The sequence below is a fragment of the Culex quinquefasciatus genome, chromosome 3 (genome assembly GCF_015732765.1).
Source record: "Culex quinquefasciatus strain JHB chromosome 3, VPISU_Cqui_1.0_pri_paternal, whole genome shotgun sequence".
NCBI classification, from domain to species: Eukaryota; Metazoa; Arthropoda; class Insecta; order Diptera; family Culicidae; genus Culex; species Culex quinquefasciatus.
Window position 1 is genome coordinate 201,490,053 of NC_051863.1, and position 21,280 is coordinate 201,511,332.

Consider the following 21,280-nt stretch of genomic DNA (forward strand, 5'->3'; position numbering starts at 1 on the left):
TATACCAAAAAAGTTGTTAGGCACACTGATTTTATTAGGGATACGATTTCAGGCAAGTAACCTTACTAGTGGCACCGCCTAAATTTGAAAACAGAGCCACGTTGCAAAACCTCAATAAATTTTATTTAACATTCATAAATGTCGAACACAAATATAACAAAGTTAAGAAAAAATATGCCGCTGTGTGTAATAAAATGTATACCACTTTGTCTTTTTTCTCAGTGTATGTTTTGGACACTCACAATGTTTTCAAACCGAGCACTCATTGTTTGACAGATTCTCTTGTGGCACTCAGTTGGAGGGTTATAAAATGAGTTACTCAAGTGACAGCAGCTGTCCAGATTTTAGCTAAGCTTTGGACTGTTTGAAACGAAGTGAGTTGTTAAAATTACTAAAATTGTACATGAAAGACCTTAAATATCCTGTAAAAGTGTTCGTTAACCGATAAAATAAGCTCTATATTTGTTCGTCACGTTGAATGCTTGGTAAATGGAATGATACAAGCGGCAGGTAAGATAAAAGTTATTTTTTTTTCAAGGGTGATGATGCCTTGCCTCGGCTGCTGGAAAATACCGTTCTGGCATCGAATGCCTGCATTTCAGCAATACTTTAGAAAGGTGATGGATTTTGTACATTTTCACTATATTAGTTCTGCGAATGTAGACTTTTGATACACTTTAAAAATATATGTGAAAATTACGTAGGTTCAAAGTGAAATTGTGTTTAGAAAAGAAAAAACATATTGAAAAGCTGTCAGAGTTTGGTACATAACGGTATGCCATTCAAAATGGATGACAAGTTGGCACTGTTTTCATGGGATAAATAAATTCCAAAACCAGATTCTGCTTAATTTTGTGTAGTTGATAGTTCGCTGTGTGTTGAATTTCTTGTAAAACTCGTGGAGATAATAGCAGATTTTCCATTTCAGTTAATTATAATGTTCTACATTTCAATAAAACTTCAAGTGCGACTTTCGCTGCCATTAAGTCAATGAAACAAATGTGTTATATTTTCATTGATTTAAGACCTTCTTAAACTTTGACATCATCGTTTAAAGAAAATTACATTGACCAACTCAAAAAATTGCGATAAACCTTTATTAAAAGTTATTTACCTCTTCAAGTTTCCCATCCCGTTCTCCCAAAAATAGGTGTATATGTTGTGGGAGCTTCGACAGTACATACAGTAATTTCTCATGCAAATTAGCTGAATAAAAAAACATGCTCGCTGTACTTATATCGCAATGGTTACAATATGTGTTTTTTCAATTTGTTGTTCAGGCAAAAAAACTAAATTTAAGTGTAATTATTAATTAGCAATATGACTGGGCAAACCATGCAAAAATAATAATAGTCTGGAAACATAGGGTTTGAGTTGACTTAAACTTTTTCTATCAGTCTATCCAGTAGAATTTCACAGAGGTTTGTAAGGATACAAAGTGAGGTCAGAATTCCCTGCATAAATGATTTTTTTAGCTTCAGATCCATTTTCTCTTCTATTTTATTTGTTTGTCAAATTAACTTATTTTGTCAACGTATTAATGCCCAGTTTCAATTATCTTTTTTCATTACAGTTATTTTCGTCGCACAGAATATTTAATGTGGCCTGATTAATGGTGGACGCTAAACAAATGTGAATAATGAACTACTGAAAGTGTTTGTTGTGATTAACTGGTAAATTCTATCGCCTACAAGTGTATTGAAGAGCATACGTCGTGAAGTAACAAAACTGCATTCCTTTAAAAATTGCACTCTGCCTGAAGATCTAACCGGACTGGAAGATGGCGTATCACAAGCCAACCGATATCGATGGATTCATCACCCAGATGGCCAAAGCAGACATGAGAATCAAAGCATTGCTGGCAGAGGATCTGGTGCTGTATCTCAATGACTCCGAGAACTCGATTGAATGTGTTGATCTTGGCTTGCTGGTGGATGGCTTGATTCCGTGGATGATTGGAAGTCATTTCAAGGTAAAGTACTCGAATTGCTATGCTTCATTGATGCCAAACCCTGTTGTAGCGGTTTCCGACTAAACAACGTTACTTAATCCACCCTAAGGTGGTTGGTGCCTTCCTCACATTTAAATGGCGCTATCCAAAGAGACACAAAAGGGCTGTGTGTTTTCAGTGTTTTATCAATTTGACTCATTATTCATACCACTAGATTGGGTAGTCAGATCTTCATATTGCAGGGCACTTATGTGCTTACAACTTATGATAGTGTAGTCAGATCTCCAATCCAATTCGTGCTTGTTGAAACGGTCTTTTAATTACCTACACAACGATCGGTCGCATGAGAGTTCCGAACAACTTTTTCATCAAAATATCTGAGATTCGGCCTCCAAAAAGTGCATAAATAACACGTGCTTATAACTGTTGATAGGGTTGTCAGATCTTTATTGTTTTGGACGCGTTTTTTTTTTCAAATACTTTTCTGAAAATGGATAACATGACGGGTTTTCTTACAAAAACAACCCTTTTTACAATCTTCCGAGCTTTAGTCAAAATCGTTTTTTAGCATATATTTTTAAGTACTTAACTAAACTGCATACATTTTAATAGTGACTTATGGGACCCCAAGACGGATCGAATGAGGCCAAAACGGACAAAATCGGTTTAGCCAAAATCACACAGCCATTCGCTTAGAATTTGATTCTGAGGGGATATGTATACATGAAGGTTAGTCTAGGAGGGTCTGAATGTACTTAACCTCAATCTTTTTCTCCACAGATTTTTGCCTTACTCACTGAGGAAAGGCTATAACCTTAAATGGTCGAGTCTGATCGACACGAAAAAGCCGTATAGAGCAGTGTTTCTCAACCTTTTTGTTCCATTTCCCTTGACCAATTTTCATAAACTTCATTCCCCCTTAAATTTTGAATAAATTTTAAACAAATTTCATAATTTACCATTTAAAGGTTATCATAAGACTGAAGTTTCAATAAAAAAAATCATGCAAAAAATAAAAATATGTAGTTTGAGAAATAAACTACCATTGGCAGTCCAAAATTGTTTGAACTTTCTTCCAGAGATATCAAATTTAGTTAAATTAATTTGGCTGTCAATAAAAAACGTTATAAAAGTTTAAAAAAATGATTTGACAAACTGGAATTAACTTATAAGCGATATTTTCAAAATTGTATTTTTTATAAACTAACTGTTCCTGATATTCAATCAATGCAAATGTTTCCATGAAATAAAAAAATCTTATAATCTTTTCGTGTAAAATAAAATTGGCGATAATCAAAATACTTGAAAAGAGATGAGAAAATTCACAAAAAATCTAAAAACTGCTGCTCAAATTCAATGCAAAAAATTCCAGATTTTTTAAAGTTCAATTTAGTTTTTCATAGAACTCTTAAATTATAGGAGAGTTTATCAATCTCTGAAAAATAGAGCTAAAACTCATAAAAATGTGTGAAAAAAACATTCCTTTTTAACGGACTTTTATTTTTATAGTAGAAATATTTCTTCCAATTCGATAGTTTCAAAGAAAGTTTCAGACATGTCAAAATGTATGGAGAAAAGCAACTGTTTCAGTTTTTACCTGGGAGGGCGCAATAGTCGTCCAATCTTTATCAATTCTCAGATGTAGGACCTTCATTAAATTTCGAACAACTTTTCCGAAGACACCATATTTTTATGTTTTTTTTTTTTTTTTTGCTGAAAAGTTATTAGCGAAAAGGTCCATTTTGCGCAGCCGACTCAAAGGGGCAACATAACAGGCAAGCAAGCACGTGCATTTTAAAATTATTGTTTAGCCCCTTAAAGCCGTCTGTGCAAAAATTGTCATTTTCAGAAGCTAATAACTTTTCAGCAAAAATTCCCAAAAATATGGTGTCTTTGGAAAAGTTGTTCTAAATTTAATGAAGGTACATCGTACATCTGGAAATTGATAAAGATTTGACGACTATTGCGCCCTCCACAGGGAACAAACTGAAACAGTTGCTTTTCTCCATACATTTTGACGATTTTCCCATACAAACTTCAAGCGATTAGAGGGTGGGGTTCCCGTGGTCAGAATGAGCTCAAATTTGGAATTTAGCCTAGTGATGGGTCAATCAGGGGGTAGCCCCGAAAAAGCCCGGATTAGGACAACCATACCCTGTATGCAGTTCTACGATTACTTTTCAAAAGAGCGTTATGTAACGAACAAACTGTTCATTCACCTCACTCTAGTGACTATTTACTGCTTGTTTAAATTTAATGTAACACATTATTAAAAAAAATGTTTTCAAAGTCTTGGTATATTTGGACACACACGATATATGTATTAAATGACATTTAAATTCTTTTTCAGATTGCACAACGCGCTTTGGAAGCCTTCACCGAACTAATAGTACGTCTTGGACAAGACTTCAACGCATACACGTCGACAATTCTACCCCACGTGCTGGATCGTCTCGGAGACAGTCGAGACACAGTTCGGGAAAAGGCACAACTGCTGCTGCACAAGCTGATGGAATGCCGCTGCGTGTCTCCACAATCGCTGTTGGACAAATTGACGGTTTGTTTCAAACACAAAAATGCTAAAGTACGAGAAGAATTCCTCCAAACGATTGTGAATGCACTAAACGAATATGGAACACAGTCGCTCTCGGTAAAGACGTACATACAGCCGATTGTGCTGCTGTTGGGAGACCCGACGCCGACGGTTCGAGATGCAGCGATACAAACGTTGGTGGAAATTTATAAACATGTTGGTGATAAACTAAGGACTGATCTGCGGAAAAGGAAGTACCAGCAGCAAAGATGGCCATGTTGGAGCAAAAATTCGATGAAACACGAAGCGACGGCTTGTTATTGCCATCGGCACTGAATTCAGCAGTTTCTAATGATGACATCGATGCGGCCGTTGTATCAAGACCTACCCGGCTGGTTAAAAGGACACCATCAGCAACCCCCCGCAAACCACTGTTTGAAACACAGGGATCCGGAGATCTCCTAGCAGCTGGAGCCGTTTCCTGGGAAATTTTCGAAAGCTCCTTCGAGAACGTACCCCAACTGACTATATTTTCCCAGCGTGATATGGATGACCACATGAAGATTACTAATACTATCGTCGGAGATAAAAATATGGACTGGGAAAAACGAGTGGATGCGCTGAAGAAAATCCGCTCACTCTTGATGATAAATGCACAAAATTCGCCCACATTCACTCAGCAGCTAAAAGACTTGTCCATTGCATTCCTTGATATTTTAAAAGAGCTGAGATCCCAGGTTATTCGTGAAGCTTGCATAACTCTAGCCTACATGAGCAAGGTGTTGAAAACCCGAATGGATCAATTCATCATATACATTCTTCAAGAACTCATCAACCTGATTCAAAATTCAGCAAAAGTAATTTCATCGTCTGGAACGGTAGCGCTCAAATATGTTATCAAAAACACTCACGCGCCCAAAATTGTGCCAATAATCACCCAGAATCTCATGCAGTCCAAGTCCAAAGACATACGAAGCACTTTGAGTGAGGTCATGGTTCTGTTGTTCGAAGAGTGGCCAACAAAAGCATTGGAAAAGAACTGTATTCTTTTGAGAGATGCTCTTCGAAAAGGGATAGCAGATGCGGATAGTGACGCGAGAAAGCACAGCAGATGGTAAATTGATCAAGTGCTTTATTTATTTATTTTTTCTAATATTATTTTTATCTTTTAGTGCGTTTTGGAACTTCCGTAGACACTTCCCCGAAATCGCAGACAGCCTCTACGGATCTCTGGATCCAGCTACTCAACGTACCCTGGAGAAAGAACGCGATAGCATCGGAACTAATGGTACCAACTCAATGAGTGTCAGTCTGCGTGGAAGCAATACTAGCTTAAACTCTGTTCCAAGTGGGGTGATAAGTATGTGTGCTGTATATGTCTACCTGTATCGATTGAATGTTTATGTTGTTTACATGTTTGAATCAAATTCAACACATTTCCTTAATCTTGAATTTTGTTTGTCCAGCATTCACCCTAACCGTCCTGTCATACAACTAAAACTTTCAATGTTTTTCGTTTTTCTTTCTTTTCCATCTTAACCAATCTTTAACCAGAACGTAGGCAATCTTCAGGGCTAAGAAGTCCTGCATCGGCACAACCCCCAGGTAATATCTAACATAACAAACTAAGAGCTGTTGCTAGCTATAACTAAAAACTATAACATTTTTAATGTCAGGTTGCAATGTAAACAAAAAAAAGCTGTCTTTTTAAACCAAACAAAATTGGTTCTTTGCTGCTGAATTCCCAAAACAGTTCCAGCTGTCAAAATGCTATTTGTTCCTTTCAAAAGTTACATCAGATATTTATAGTTTTTTTTTTTAATTAATAACAAGTAGAATAACAAACTAAACAAGGTTAAACTTTTTTTTTGCAATTCCATTGTGATTTCATTGCCAAAAACAAAGCTGAAAGCAGGGAATTGTTGGAAATGCTGTGTTCAACTCCTTGCAAAACAAGAGTTTTTTTTGTCAGCATTGTACCACTCATGCTGAAAAAACTTCTTTCTGTAACTTTTTGCATAAACTACGTTTGCAGTCTGCTCACGCTAAAAAAGTTAACACTGACAGCAAACGGGATAAACTGCAAAACCAAACATTACTACGGCATAGTTATTCTTTTTATCTCACGCGTATTTGAATGTTTATCTCTTCCAATGCAAACTTGTTGGATCACCATCGTCGTATGTATGTTTTTTTTAAATACGTTATTTCGAAACACAGTCAACGCTACTAGCGCTAGCACAGAAAATTTATCTGCTGCTAATAAATTGCAACGGACACCATCATTGCCGCGCTCCTATTCTCGAAATCGTAGCGGAATTCCCGTAGCATATAGAGATCAACCACAATCTACTATAAGAGGTTGTTTTGCTAAGATGTTAAGTTTTCTTCTTTTTTATGTTTTATGTTTTATGAACAATAACGTGACGACAAAAGTATCATCCTCACATGCTTTTAATTCTTATTAATTTAGCTGGCTTGCGAAGTATTTCTGCGGTCGACACTGCTGCTGCGCAAAGAGCTAGGGCTAGAGCGCAATACTCCAGTATGGCACGAATGAAAATCTCTTCAGGATCCGCTTCTCTTCGTAAGTACTTGTGTGCAGCGTTGACTTATGATTAGTCAACAGATTTATTCTAATATGTTTTGTTTTTTTTTTCTTCTTCTAATTAACCATAAAACGATACTACAGAAGGACAGTACGCTCAGCAAGGTAATTATATAAACATGACAGAAATATGTCTTTTAACAATCTATAGCTTATTATTTTTTTATTTTCCTTGTTCGGATGGTCATTTTGAGCAACTTTATTGCTCTACGGAGACTGGACTTTTCTTGTTCAGTCGTTTTTTTATTTGCATTGATAATGTTTAGTTTTAGTTTTCTCTGATATTTGATATTTGGCGAAATTTGAATGAATTAAAGAGTATGAACATTACTAATGAAATATTTTGTTTCAGGGTAAGCTTACTGCTGATATAAAAACGAACGGGTAGCGTTTTTCGGTAGTCGTGTAATAGATTTTCATATTTATTTTCATAAATAAATAAACAAATTTAGTCCGACAGTTTAGTCCGAGCAACGCGTCGGGTCAGTTTTGTTTTGCGCGTTCGTCGCCGTGTTTGATAAATTATATAGCTGTTTTTTCTTGTATTATTTCTATGATTTGAAAATATGTGTTTTGTAGGTGCGCTATACGCTTGCGAGGTATAAATTAAAAATTCGAAAAGACGTTTCCCGTAAAACGCGTGAAAAAACTCTCAGCATTATAGCCCAGAGAGCATGATAACGAGTATTTCTCCTACGCGATTGTAGCTTCGAAACTCATCAGTTATCGGTCGCTATTCTTATAACTATTCAAAACTTGAATCGTCTATGATCCACTCGAGCTAAACACTTTACGAAGAGTTTAATATCTTACCTGTTAAATACATTTTTTGTGGTTTTATCTTTCCACAGCCGGCTGCCTAAGATAATCCATGTAATCGTTAATAATCACAAATAATCGGGAATAGTCTCAACAGCAGCATCCGGTTGCTTGCCTTGGGAATAATACATCACCCCATTAAACAAAACTTATCGATTATTTGGGTCACATCATCATCTTTTATGATGAATCCTGACCATTACCCTTCCCTACTAACACAATCCCAAGTAGAAGTAGTTTTCCGGCACACGCGGGGTTGTGGATATCGTATAGAACCCACCCTTGGTAGCAGCCTGTGCTAACTAACAGTCCCGTCCCATCCCCTTGAGATCTACAAACTGACATGGCGGGCGCCGTTGGTGGCCAATGACTGTTACCTATCTGCAGCAGTTCTAGTTTTGGTGATCTTGATGTTTTATCTTTTCAGCGCATTCATGCATGCTGTTGATAAGAGAAACATCACCAGATCGTTGAAGCGTAAGATCGGTTGTGCTGATAGGGTATTACGGTCCTGTTCAGCAACGGAGAAGGACTACCATGGGTGGTCTCTCAAGCTCATGCTCATGCTCATATTTGATATTTGGCGAAATTACTGCATTCGATACTGCATTTATTTTTGAAGCGAGGGCGGGTTTGAGTTAGAACTTTCGAACGTTTCAAGTCTAAATTAAAGTTGTTTTCAAAATTTCAGCTCGAGCAAAAAAAATCTCAGCGGTATCGGCCACTCCTCAGCAACCACCAACACCAGAAAGAAGAATCCGTTCAAGATCCGGAGTATCTCAGTCTCAGCGTATGTTTTCGATAGTCAACAGTTCTAAATTTTCTAATTAATCTAACTGATTCTCATCTTTTACAGCCACCTCTCGAAGCACGTCTCCTTCCAACAAACTGCGCGACAATTTTGGGATTCCTTCGATTTACAAACAGACTGGTACAATTCCCAAGAAAACATCAGGAATACCTCGCTCATTAGCAAACTCCCGAGAAACGAGTCCAACGAGGTAATAGAACAAGTCGTTTGAATTGTAAACACCGTGCTTAAAATTAAAAAATAACGTTTTCGGTATTTTCAGAGGAACGCAATTTGGATCACTCCGTCGAAATGTCTATGGCACTAACAGTCCCCGGAGATTAGATCGTCCGCCAGTGAATCCCGCAAGACCAGTGCTAGCACAAAAAATACTACAGCAAAGTCGAGAGGCTGAAAATGCTTTGGCAGATGCTCTGTCGCCTGAAGATCACGAAATGTCCGCTGAGTTCGGCCGCTTGGGAATACACAGGAAAGTTTCGCGCGATGAATCTGATGAGAGCGAAGCATCGTCGGTATGCTCTGAAAGGAGCTTCGATTCGTACAGAAGAGGAAACGATGTAAGTTTACACACAGAGAAACAAAGCCCTTTGGGGTCGTGCATAAACCACGCGGCCTCCTTGGGGGTTGAAAATCTGACCAGAAAAACCATGAAAAGCCATGGGCGGAGGGGGTTTAAAATCTGACCAGAAAAACCACGAAAAGCCATGGGAGGAGGGGGGGGGGATCGACGGTTGACCACGTGGCCTATCAAAAAAATATTTTCTATAAAAAAAAACATCAAAAACTGTGCTAATTAAATTTTATGACATGCATACACTACAATCTCAAGATACATTGTATTGTCTTGTGAATCGAAAATAAATCAATTTCAGGATTATCGCTCAACATTTCGGGTTCACTACTACTGAGCGAAAGCCATTTTCTTCTCCCCGAGAAAAGGATTAAAGTGAATATGAGCTTGGCATTTTGATCTAAGAGATAGTCCATACTCATGAGTTACCCCGGGCAGACGGTAACAACAAAATCCATGCCATTTCAATGACAAATACTCTTAAATTAACAAAAAGTGTTATGGAATATTCTTGCAAAATCCATTTTTGCATAAGAGTTTAATAACAAAATTTGTTATTGGTCTGACATTGGTTGAAAGTCAAAACCACTTGGGAATAACATTTTTTGTTATGGAAAAATAATTCCAACTGTTATTGGGATGATTGGATTAGTTGTTAAAATAACAAAAAAAAAACAAAGATTTGTTCGAAGAATAACTAAAAATGTTATTAGTCTGTTATTACAATAACAATCCAATAACAAAAAAATCATAACGGCGAATAACAAAACTTGTTATAAATAACATAAAATGCTATTGGCCTATTATTTTTAAATATCAAAAAATATTATTCCCAAGTTATTTCCGTCTGTTCGGGACATAATTTGGAGTGTTATAACAATTCATTCGAACGAATTTTAAAACAGCTTTTAAATTTAGAAAATTTATATATTTTCCTGAAACTGTATGTTTTTTTTACAAGCAGTCAAGGCATTCATCGATCCTCACACATGTTTTAACCAATTAAGTTGCTATTCTGTACAATGTTGTTGCATAATATAAATCAGAACCAGGATCAGATAAATTTTTGATAAATTTCAAATTTCTTAAGAATTTCCGGGATTTCACGGGAAATCCGTTACAAATTTCCCGTTTCCCGGGCAATTTGAAACCCCGGGAAATTGAACGCTCTAAAAAGCCTACAACATCCAGTACTTTGTTTTAGAAATCAAGAGGAAATCCATTTCTTTTCGCGAAAATTTAACACCTAGCCTTATGTGTGGGACAAACTTCAAAAGCGTTTTTCTCAGCATATACTGTTTTTGCATATGGGACATTTATTCGTGAATAAAATTTTAATGTAACGCCATTAATGATCAATATAAATAAAAAATATTTATTAATATTAAAAAAAAACTTATCTTTCATTTTTTTTTTCAACATAAATATCTCAGCAACCAAAAGTATGATCAAAATTGTAAAATTATAAAGAATTTTCTGATCTTTCAGCTAGTTATGTTTTCAATTTAAAAAAAGGATAAATCATTTGCCAAATTTAACTTTTTGAAAAATTTATATTTAATAATAAATTAATGCGATCGATTTTTTTTTTATATCTGCAGGTATATTTTTGAAGTCAGATTTTTCTAAGGATCTTATGTGACCATGAAAGATAGATTGAAAAAGGATAAAAAACTTGCAACAATATTAAAGAAACAAAACTTCCTCATTTTTCTTAGCTGTTTATATTCGGAAGATTGGATTAGTCACTAAATTATTCCAACCATTTTTTTTATAAATAAATCAAAAACTTACAAAATATTTTAAACGAAGTATTTTGAAAAAGAACTGCTCATATTTGAAAGAATGGCAAAATTCACAAAAACATTACAGCAGTCAAGATAGGTTTTAAAAATAAAATAAAAAATATTTTAGAAGTCAAACTTTTTTCTGGAAGAACTGCTCATATTTGAAGGAATGGAAAAACTCACCAAAATATTACGACAATCAAGAATAGTTTTTTTTTAAATAAAATAAAAACTAAATGATATTTTCAGAAGCCGAACTTTTTTTTAAAGAACCTTAAAGAATGGAAAAAATTACAAAAACATTACAACAGTCAAGAATAAGCTGTTTAATAAAAATATAAAACTATTTTAGAAGTCAACTTTTTTTAAGAACTGCTCATGTTTGAAAAAAATGGAAAAACTCACAAAAATAACAAGACAATCAAGAAAAGGTTGTTGTTAGAAATAAAAATAAATTTCTATCATATTTCAGAAGCGAACTTTTTTTTTAAAAGAACCGCTCTTGTTTGAAAGAATGGAAAAATTCACAAAAATAGTCTGACAATCAAGAATAGGTTGTTTTTAAAATTAAATTAAAATGAGGAGTCGCCTTTATTTCAAAGAACTGCACATGTTTGAAAGAATTATCCCATTCTCAAACTCACAATATCTCACTCACAGAAAAAATCGGATTTGTTAGTTAGAAAATATGTTTTTCAAAAATATTTGAGAAGTTTATAATTATCATTATTTGTTTCATTTTTTCACATTCGACCTTTTATCCTTACGCCGTTTTGTCCAGTCGACCTTTTGTCCATTTTCGACCTTTTGTCCATTCGACCTTATGTCTTTCGATTTTTGGTCCATTTGATCTTTTGTCGCACGTCCGAGAAATAATGGTACAAAATTTCTTTTTTGGACACATGGAATCAATGCTCACTTGTTTATGTAATATTTTTTTATCCGTTTAGGCTGGTACAAATATTTTTAAAAGTTTTTGTCGCCCCCCCCCCCCCCCCTCCAAAATTGGCCCGAAAAATCAGGGGGCAAAAACAATATTTTTACAATAAACTTCAAAATTGCAATGAAAATTCAAGTGCAACCAGCTGAAATCAAATTAAAATACATTCTCCTGCGTTTAAAATCATTTTTAGCATGTTTGGGTTTATTAAAAATCTTAAGATTTTTGAAAATTTTCGATGCAAAATCTTTTTTTCGATACAATTTTTGTTTTTGTCAGATCTTAGATTTTTGAAAACTAATGATTGCAAAACAACTGAACTAGTGTCAAATGCATTTTAAAACCCTTTTTTTATTTAAATGTGAAGATTATGGCTTGTTATTTAAATTTTTATATTTTTTTGTCCCCCCCCCCTTGACCTCGGCCGGGGCCGAGGGATAAAAACTTTTTTAAATATTTGCATCGGCCTTATTTTTTTGAACTTTTTTTTTTGAAATTAAATATGTCTTTATTGAACATTCTTATAATAATTACATCTCTTTTACATGATAAGTGGTATGGCCTAATGCTCTTAATCTTTGTTGTATTTTTCGTTTTATTATGAACTGATCACATTTATTTATTTGCTTCAAATTGTTTTACATTATTGCATTGAATTGAATACATTTGGGTAAAAAAGAAAAAATCACTTTAACAACTAATCCTAACCTAAAACTAAAAACAAAATCCATTGAAATATTCAAAATCACTAGAACGAGTAAACTACGAACTGTATTTTAAGATGAATGCTCCAAGAGTTCTTACTTGTTCCTGGCGAGTTTTGCACCCACGCAGAGTTGTTGTCATCTCGATGAAAATGTTCAGAAGTTCTTGTGGTGAAAACAGGTCACTACTGCCTTCACCCGTTGATGTTGGTTGGTTTTCCCTCGGTTGCTGACTGAAGCCTGGAGGTGTTGTATGCTCTGCAACTCTTTGCCGCTGATTCAACGGCAATGGCTGCAGATTTGGAACCACTCGAGTAGATCCTGCTCCTGGTGACGCCAAAGCAGGAAAATCCACGTCCGTGTATGCTGGTGGTGTTTTGCGACGATTTGGTTGGTGCCTCGTCGTCGCTTGCTGCCGAATTTTTACAAACTCAGCACGTTTTGGGCAGCTTCGATTCTTGGTAGAATGGTCGCCGCCGCAATTGAAGCATTTCGCTTCGATGTTCTCGTTGATTGTTTCGCAAGCTTGAGTTTTGTGCTCACCTCCGCAGGTTGCACAACGACTCTTGATGAAACAGTTCCTTCCACCATGTCCAAACTGCAAACAGTTCGAACACTGTGTCACGTCACGGTGCACTGGACGATAACGTTCCCAAGTCACGATGATGTTGAAAATTGCCCGAACTGCTTTCAGCTCAGACGGCGTTGTCGATCCTTTCTCGAAATGAACCAGGTACAGTTGATCACGATACTTGATGTCCTTGTTGTGTCTCGTCATCTTGAAGACTTCGATCACGTTCAACTTAAGAGTTTTGATCTCTTCTTTCAGCACACTCACATCCATGTCGTACAGGCCTCGAAGGACCTGTTTCATGGGGCGTTTACCTGGATCGTCATGGCTGTAGTATTCAATCACAGACAAACAGACGTGACACTCCATACAAATTATTTTTGAAATCCATCGTCCTTCATCAAACCACCAAATCACGGCGACGCCAGCGCTGCCTGGTGAGCCTATGCCGAAGCGCAGCCCAAACACACCAATACAAACCCATTACTGTCATGTGTCATGTCAGTGTATGCGTGAGACAATCAAGCCTTAACGATTGTAAACATTAACAGCTGTTTCGAAATAAAGTCGTGCGTGTCGAAGAAGTGCCCGTAAATTTCGGTTTGCTCGTGTTTCCGCCGGAACACTACGTCCAAGACCGCTGGCTCTCGTCGTTCAGGTGCATTCGGCCGGATTCGAACTCTCCACAGATGAAGCGACCTTCCGGCGGGTGCACTCGAGGTGGAAGGCTATTTTTTTTTTGGTTTTCATTTTCTGCCTCACACGTGCTCACGCTCAACTTAAAAACAAATAAACATGCATCACACACACTGAGAAAAGACGGGCGAGCTGTCACGACAGCAGCGCCATCAGCGCCGGGTGAATGGATGCCGAAACAAAATTCAATTTGAAATAACCGTTTTTGGAGGACGATGGTTCGGCACTCGAGTGTCCCGTCTGTTTGTGATTCAATCTTTGTGTTGTTCAGGAAATCCCGAACGTAGTTTTAATCCTTTCTGGTAGGTAGCAGAATTTTGAGTCCATCAGCACACAAGCGAATGGAAGCTCGTAAAGCACCAGATTTGATAAACCCGGTCAGCCACTTTCGCACCGAATCCGATGACGATGTTTTCACAAAAATGGGTGGCAACTTTTCCCGTCGTTCAAATTCTTCCTTCTCGCTCAGGTCCACAGGGAGGGTAGCGAACTGATTTCCAGACAATTTTTGAGCGTCCTTGCTCAAACTGCCAAATTCAAATTATTCCTTCTCGCTCAGGTCCACAGGGAGGGTAGCGAACTGATTTCCAGACAATTTTTGAGCGTCCTTGCTCAAACTGCCTGGCTTTGCAGGTAGCGCTTCGGCATTCTTTAGCTTCTTCAAATCTGCCGATCCTGCTGGTGAGGACCGCCTCTTTTTCTTGAACTGAGGCATTTTTGCACTTTTGAAGCACTTTTCAGGAGTTAAAATCCAGGAGTACCTCACTGAATGATGGTCCACAAAGGAAAACATCGGCCTTATTTGGTTTGATTTTCTGAGCACAATTCATAGTCTTAAAGCATTTATTTATTTATTTGCAACTAAATAATTTTGGTTTTCAGTTTGTAATCGAAGCTCTGGTAGGAGACAAACTTTTTCTCAAATTTCTTGTTTGATAGGGTTAACAGAAAAAAACTGAGTCTGAGGTGGTTGATACAGACAAATGCATTGTAAGTTTAATTTTTGAATTCAAAAAGTTTTTTCTTATGATTTTTCAGAGAAATAAGCCACGTGGCCATAAGGGGGAGGGTTGGCGAGAAACCACGAAAACCATGGGGGTAGGGGGTCAAAATTCCAAAAAAAGGCCACGTGGTTTATGTACGACCCCTTTTTGCATCTGTATCCGATCTACTTACGATAAACCAAATTCAAAAATGCTTGAGATTGTTCATCTACCCATCCTTCAAGTGCTTTAAACTAAAAACAAATTAAATATTGTTCCAATTTGAAGAAAAACGAAAATTAGTGTCACCAGTAGACAGTTTCCTCCTGAAGAATATTGCCAACAAAACCGTCTATTTGTGGACCAATACCTCTTGCCTATTCAGGCATGCAATCCGTCCACCGGTGGACGGAATCTTTTAACAAACCCGTCCACCAAAACGTGCTTCGTGTCGTAATACAGTGTAACGCAGGATCAGGAAGGATATGAGAATATTTTTCCTCTAAAAATAAAAAATTCCATAATGCAAAAAATCCAAAATTCAAAAATACAAAAATGCGTTAAAATAGATTAATTTTTTTTATTTTTTTTTCAATTTTTTTAAATTTGTTTTTTATTTTTTTTATTTTTTCAATTTTTTTTTAATATTTTTAAAAAAAATTTAAAGCTTTTTAATCTTTTTTATTTTTTTTTAAATTTATTTATTTTTTTTATAATTCTTTTTTAATTTTTATTTTTTTTTTAATTTTTTTTTTTAATTTTTGTTAATTTTTTAAAATATTTTTATCTATTTTTTCACGGTTTTCTCCCGGTAATCGGATCATGGTTCAGATTTTCTATGGTTTTTGGACATTGGACGATCTCTAATCTGTTCCGCACCAGTGGACGATTGTATTTGAATTTTTTAACACCAATCACATCTGCTCAGACAAATGCACAATAGCTCCGTGCCAAGCCCCAATATTTTAAATGAAATTTACTATTAATTTGCTAAAAAAAAGGAACGCAACTTTTTCATGAGCCGCTCAATTTTACAAGCGAACGAAAATGAGCGGCTCACACAAATGAGCGGTTTTGCCCACCTCTAGAATCTGCAGAAATATATAATTAAATAATTTATTGAAAAATATTGTGACATTGAAATATAAGTGATTATTCTAAACTTTCAAACTAGGGGAAATAAACCCATTTTAAGCCTAATAAGCGGTCTTGTTTGAATGATGCTGGATAATCTGGAGTGTTGCTTGAAATTCAGTAAAACCAAGTACACCAACGAGTAGAGCGACTTATTGTGAACATTTCTGTTTATTTTTACTTTTATTAAAAGTTATGCTATTCCTTTTACAAGCATTTTAAAAAAATAATTCAAAAACGCATTCTGATCATTCGTGTGCATTGGGCTACGCCCATTTTTCTATTTTCAGCTAAGTTCTTTTTTCTTCCAACGCTCGTTTGGGTCTGCTTCGTGCTGCCAACATTTATGAAATTTTGAGCGAACACTCACGAGAGTAGCATTTATAGAGAAAGTTTCCTGGCAACACCACAAGCGCTGCTGGTGGTGTTGGTGGCCACCCTTTGTTCTTTATTTGCTTTCGCTTCTTGCTCGGTTTTCTTCAACCTTCGATTAGAATGGATGGTCAAAATTGAAACGTCAAAAGACTTAGCGCGTTTGTTTCTTTGATGGCGCTTGCTAATTATTTACATGTTTCGGGATTATTTTTCATGTGAGTGACTAAGTAACGTTCAAAAGAACATGTTGCCGGTAGTTGGAAGCAATTTTATATCTTAAGCGCTTTGAAATCGTTAGGGCAAGTGAAAAGATATTGATGGCGACTTTCGTTAAGCAGTTAACCTCTGATCTTGCGTGTGGATGTGTGTGCCACCAAAATGATGAGAAATGGTCTCGCAAAATAGAAATTATGATCAAAAGTGCATTAAATTTGACCTTTTTGGCCAGTAAGTGGCATACATTTGCGTGCTTAATCGAGGCGCTGCTGTTGCTGGTAAGTTTGGAGTTTGGAGTATTTTTGGAGCTTTAATCGAGCATCAAACTCTCCATATGACGAACATAGGTGTTTGATTAGAAAGGGTATATTTCTCCTATAACATGAAATATATGCATAAAAGCAAACTTAATGAGCATTTTGTTGTTTTTTTTTATAGAATTTTTTTTTAGAAAGGCCACGTGGTCAGCAGTCAGCCTAAGTGAGATCCAGTTCAATTCATTTTAATTTGATCAACAAGAAAATAGGGGAAATTCTCGTATGTTTAGCAGGTTAAGCACTCGCTCATAAATACATCAAATGGGCTGGTTTTTACTATTTAAGCAACTTATTTTGTAAATCTGTTGATATAAACTTGATTCTCGCTTCCTATTGAGCTATTTATAACATGATTTCAGTTGGAAACGCTTTACATGAGCTGTGTTCAACTGGGAAACACGATTTCGATGACATTTGGTACGCTTTCCGGCCATTTATCTAACATCCGAATCCATGCAAAACGCATTTTTAAACATATTTGTTGTGGTTCGACAATTCGCGCAGATTTGAAAACAATACAATTTTTGTGTAGTAAAATTCTGTAAATTTTAATTTCTAAATTTTATAGCGATCACAAAAATATCAACATGTTTTAATACTTATATAACAATTAAAAAATATTCCAGTCATATTCCTGGAACGGATCCAGAACCAGGTTGGACAGCTCTCGCCCAATGATCGAAGACATTGACACAATCATTCAGTTTTGCGCTTCAACACACTGGTCAGAAAGAAAGGACGGCCTGATTAACCTTACGCAATACTTGAGCGATGGAAAAATGTTGACTTCTCAGCAGCTGCAGGTAATTTTCTAAATAGAAAATAATATAGTTTTAGACCATAATATTCTTTTTTTTTATTTTTAGTGTGTTCTGGATCTTTTTCGGAAAATGTTTATGGATCCGCACATCAAAGTGTACGCGCTATTCCTCGATACTGTCAATGAATTGATCCTTTCACATGCGAATGATTTGCATGACTGGCTGTTCATATTATTGACACGGTTGTTTCAAAAGTTGGGAGGAGATTTGCTTGGTTCCATGCACGGTAAAATATGGAAGACTCTTCAATTAATCTACGAGTACTTTCCGGCTGATCTGCAAATGCAGTGCGTTTTTAGGTAATTTCTTTTAGGTTTTAATTCATGTTTTCACACGATTTATAATGTCTATTAATTCTAGAATCCTGATAGACGCCGCGCAAACCCCCAACACCAAGACACGACAAGCGACGTTAAAGTTTTGACAACCCTGGCTACGACTTATTGTACGGCTGCGCAGTTTGTTATACATAGTCAAACACAACAACTGGTTGACAGGGCTATACTCAAGATCATCCAAACTGCACTAGATCAAAAAAGTGCTGATTTGAAATCACAAGCTCGTTTCTGCATAGCGGCGCTGTATAATTGCAATCCATCACAGGTGAGCATTGCGATGAATCGAAATAGCAATAGCATCAATTTTTTTTCCTTTTAGATGACGATGACGCTGGCTAATCTTCCAAAACAATACCAAGACACTGCAAAAGCAATCATTCAACAGAACATTAGACGAAGTACCTCAGGTATGTTAAACACACACTTCAGAAAAATAACTCGAATCATGTCCACTCTGTATACGTCACGTCTTGACAGTGGCAGAAAAAAGTTCGATTATTTTTTGCATTTGCTATAATAATTTTCTAAAAAGTTGGTAAAAGTTTAAGTAGTTTTTAGGTTAGACTTCTTTTTCTCTCCTTTAGAAAATAGGAATCCTTCTTTGAAGATTGTTTCAAATAATAGCTATTCTTAAATACATTTTGATTCACCCATAGGAACAGATAGTCCATCATCGCCATTATCGTCTTCAAGTCCGAAACCATTGCTAAGTCCTCAGCAGGGACCTTATAGTATACAGAACGCTTCTAGTAAGTAGTTGAAACTTTGCTTGTTGTTTTTTTAAACAGTTTATTCAGTTGACTTTGACTGTTAACATTCTTATCATTAGTTCACAGATCCCGACAAACCTCGCTCGACGTAACCGACTCCATGAACACGGAAGAAATCTATAAGAATCTTAGAAAAACGACGGCCGAGATACAAAACTACAGCTTTGAAGCAAAGTTAGATCGTGATGCCAACAGTAAGGATTCTGGAATAAGTCAGATGGGAGAGATGCAAATGCAAAATCCAGATGCATACCAGTTTTCTTCTAATGGCTTTAACGGACACTTGGGGTTGGTCTTGCTTTCTTGTTGTTGTTTTTATTGCTTCATTTGTATTATCACACATTTATTGCAGATTAGAAAAAGATGATTCGTGCAACGGTTCAAAAACTCAGTCCGCGACAACAACTGAATCCAATACACCCGAGAACACGGTCAGATTGGATGGTATCGATATGATTCACAAAAACTCAGCCCAGCAACAGCGCCACCACAGCTATACTATTTCGGAAACTGGTGAACTTATTGTCGAAAGTAATTACTTCGATAAGATTGTTTATGTTTAGATGTTTACAATTGGCTTTTTTACTTGTTTTAGATGAAGTGAAAGAGAATGACATTGTGAAAGCAGCAATAATACTATCACACGACACTAGCACTGAGGTGATTGTGCAAGTTTTGGAAAATCTGCAAACGTGCATAAAGTATGGTAATTGTGAAGTACCTATCAAAAACTTCAAGTAAGTTTTGTATTACTTGTGCTTGTTGCAAAATTCATAACTTACTTTTTTCATCTTATACAGAGCTATAATGAAGATGCTCTTGAACCTAATGGAATCACAAAACAATACAGTATTAGTAGCAGCTTTGCATACGCTGGGCCGGATTGTACGCAGCACAGAAATGAAATCATGCTGGAGTAATTTTTTGGAACTGATATTGCTGAAAATTATTGACTGCTACAAAATCAGCAAAGAGGTATGTTTGAAATAAAATCTTATCCAGAAATTTATATTATCTAACCATATTATTGTTTGTAGGTTTCACGCGAGATTGACATCATCGTGGTGAAAATAGCAAGCGTTTTGCCACTCGATATATCTGTAAACATCCTGAACCCAGTCATTGCAACAGGTGACTTTCCAGCGAACCTTTGTGCTCTCAAGATACTGACAGAATTGGCCCACAAGCAAGGAAAAGATTTGACAGATAATCATTTAGATAACATCATGCCAAACATAGCTAGGGTAATATTCAACATTCATTGTTTTTTTAAATTAATAGTTGTAATTTCCTGATTTACAGTTAGCAGACGATAGTCAATCGATGGTTAGAAAAGCAGCTGTTTTTTGTATGGTTAAGCTGTATATTGTTATGGGCGAAGACAAAGTAAAACCAAAATTTGCCCTGCTTAACGCCAGCAAAATAAGGTAACAATACAAACTGCCCAGATTTACAGATTTTTTTTTAAACATTAACTTTTTTACAGATTGCTGAATGTCTACATCGCAAAAGCCCTTGGAAGCACCAGTAAGGGTTCAAGTTCATGATCTAAACATGCCATGTGATTGTTATTCAAAGGACGCAAGATCGCCAAGCTGCTTTGTAAATTTGGTAGAAACATTTCAGTTATTTATGAGTAATATTTATTTCCAACAAGTGCTTATCTCCATTAACTATACTTTTGACTTAAATTAATCGCTTCTGAAGCCTGATATTGTTTCTAGTAGCATACAAACAATGTTCTTTTTAACAAAGCATAAAACAATGTGACTAGAAAAACCTACTAATTTTAGTTATCCTTTTGCAAGTCTCAGTTGTTACGAATAAGAATCGAAAAGCGTAATACACATTTGGATGTTATTTGTTCATGAAAAGCTTTTCACTAAATAAATGTAAAAATATGGTAATACAACTTACAGCTTATTACTTTAAAAATGAAGTTATTTAATGCTAAACAGGAATATGGTTTAAAAGAAGGCAAACGAAACCTTTTAAATTGTTTTAATCATTATTGTACGCTTAAAAGAAAAAAACACTATCCAAACACAATGTTTGCCAGGTTACAGAACCTTCCCATTTGCGTTGTATTGCTGCCGGAAGCAATAACTCAGTTTTTTATACAAGGTTATAAAAAAAAGTTTCTACAATAAGAAATCTGCATAACCAATATTAATTTAGTAATAACGTACAGGCGCTTCTATATTCTGATCAATTTGTATACAACTTTCCGGAATTTCTAGTCGCCATTAATAATGGCATAATTATGAAAACTAATAAAAAAATACTAAAAATATATGTCGTAATGTGTATTATTTTAACTATAATCGAACAATTC

General features: G+C 35.9%; 1 protein-coding gene across 1 annotated transcript; it reads left to right on the forward strand.

Annotated features, from left to right (window-relative positions):
• Positions 1–324: 324 nt before the first annotated feature.
• Positions 325–20,857, forward strand: LOC6053565 (CLIP-associating protein). Its single transcript, XM_038259814.1, is given in 24 exon segments — positions 325–510; positions 1,574–1,972; positions 4,302–4,731; positions 4,734–5,598; positions 5,657–5,844; positions 6,039–6,089; positions 6,958–7,071; positions 7,177–7,197; positions 8,603–8,701; positions 8,768–8,912; positions 8,985–9,279; positions 17,643–17,819; positions 17,883–18,136; positions 18,198–18,256; positions 18,259–18,440; positions 18,495–18,582; positions 18,832–18,924; positions 19,005–19,233; positions 19,298–19,476; positions 19,541–19,682; positions 19,746–19,920; positions 19,983–20,189; positions 20,248–20,372; positions 20,432–20,857. Coding segments are annotated over 23 exon segments (4,371 nt in total). The 5' UTR covers positions 325–510; positions 1,574–1,780; the 3' UTR covers positions 20,493–20,857.
• Positions 20,858–21,280: the final 423 nt, after the last annotated feature.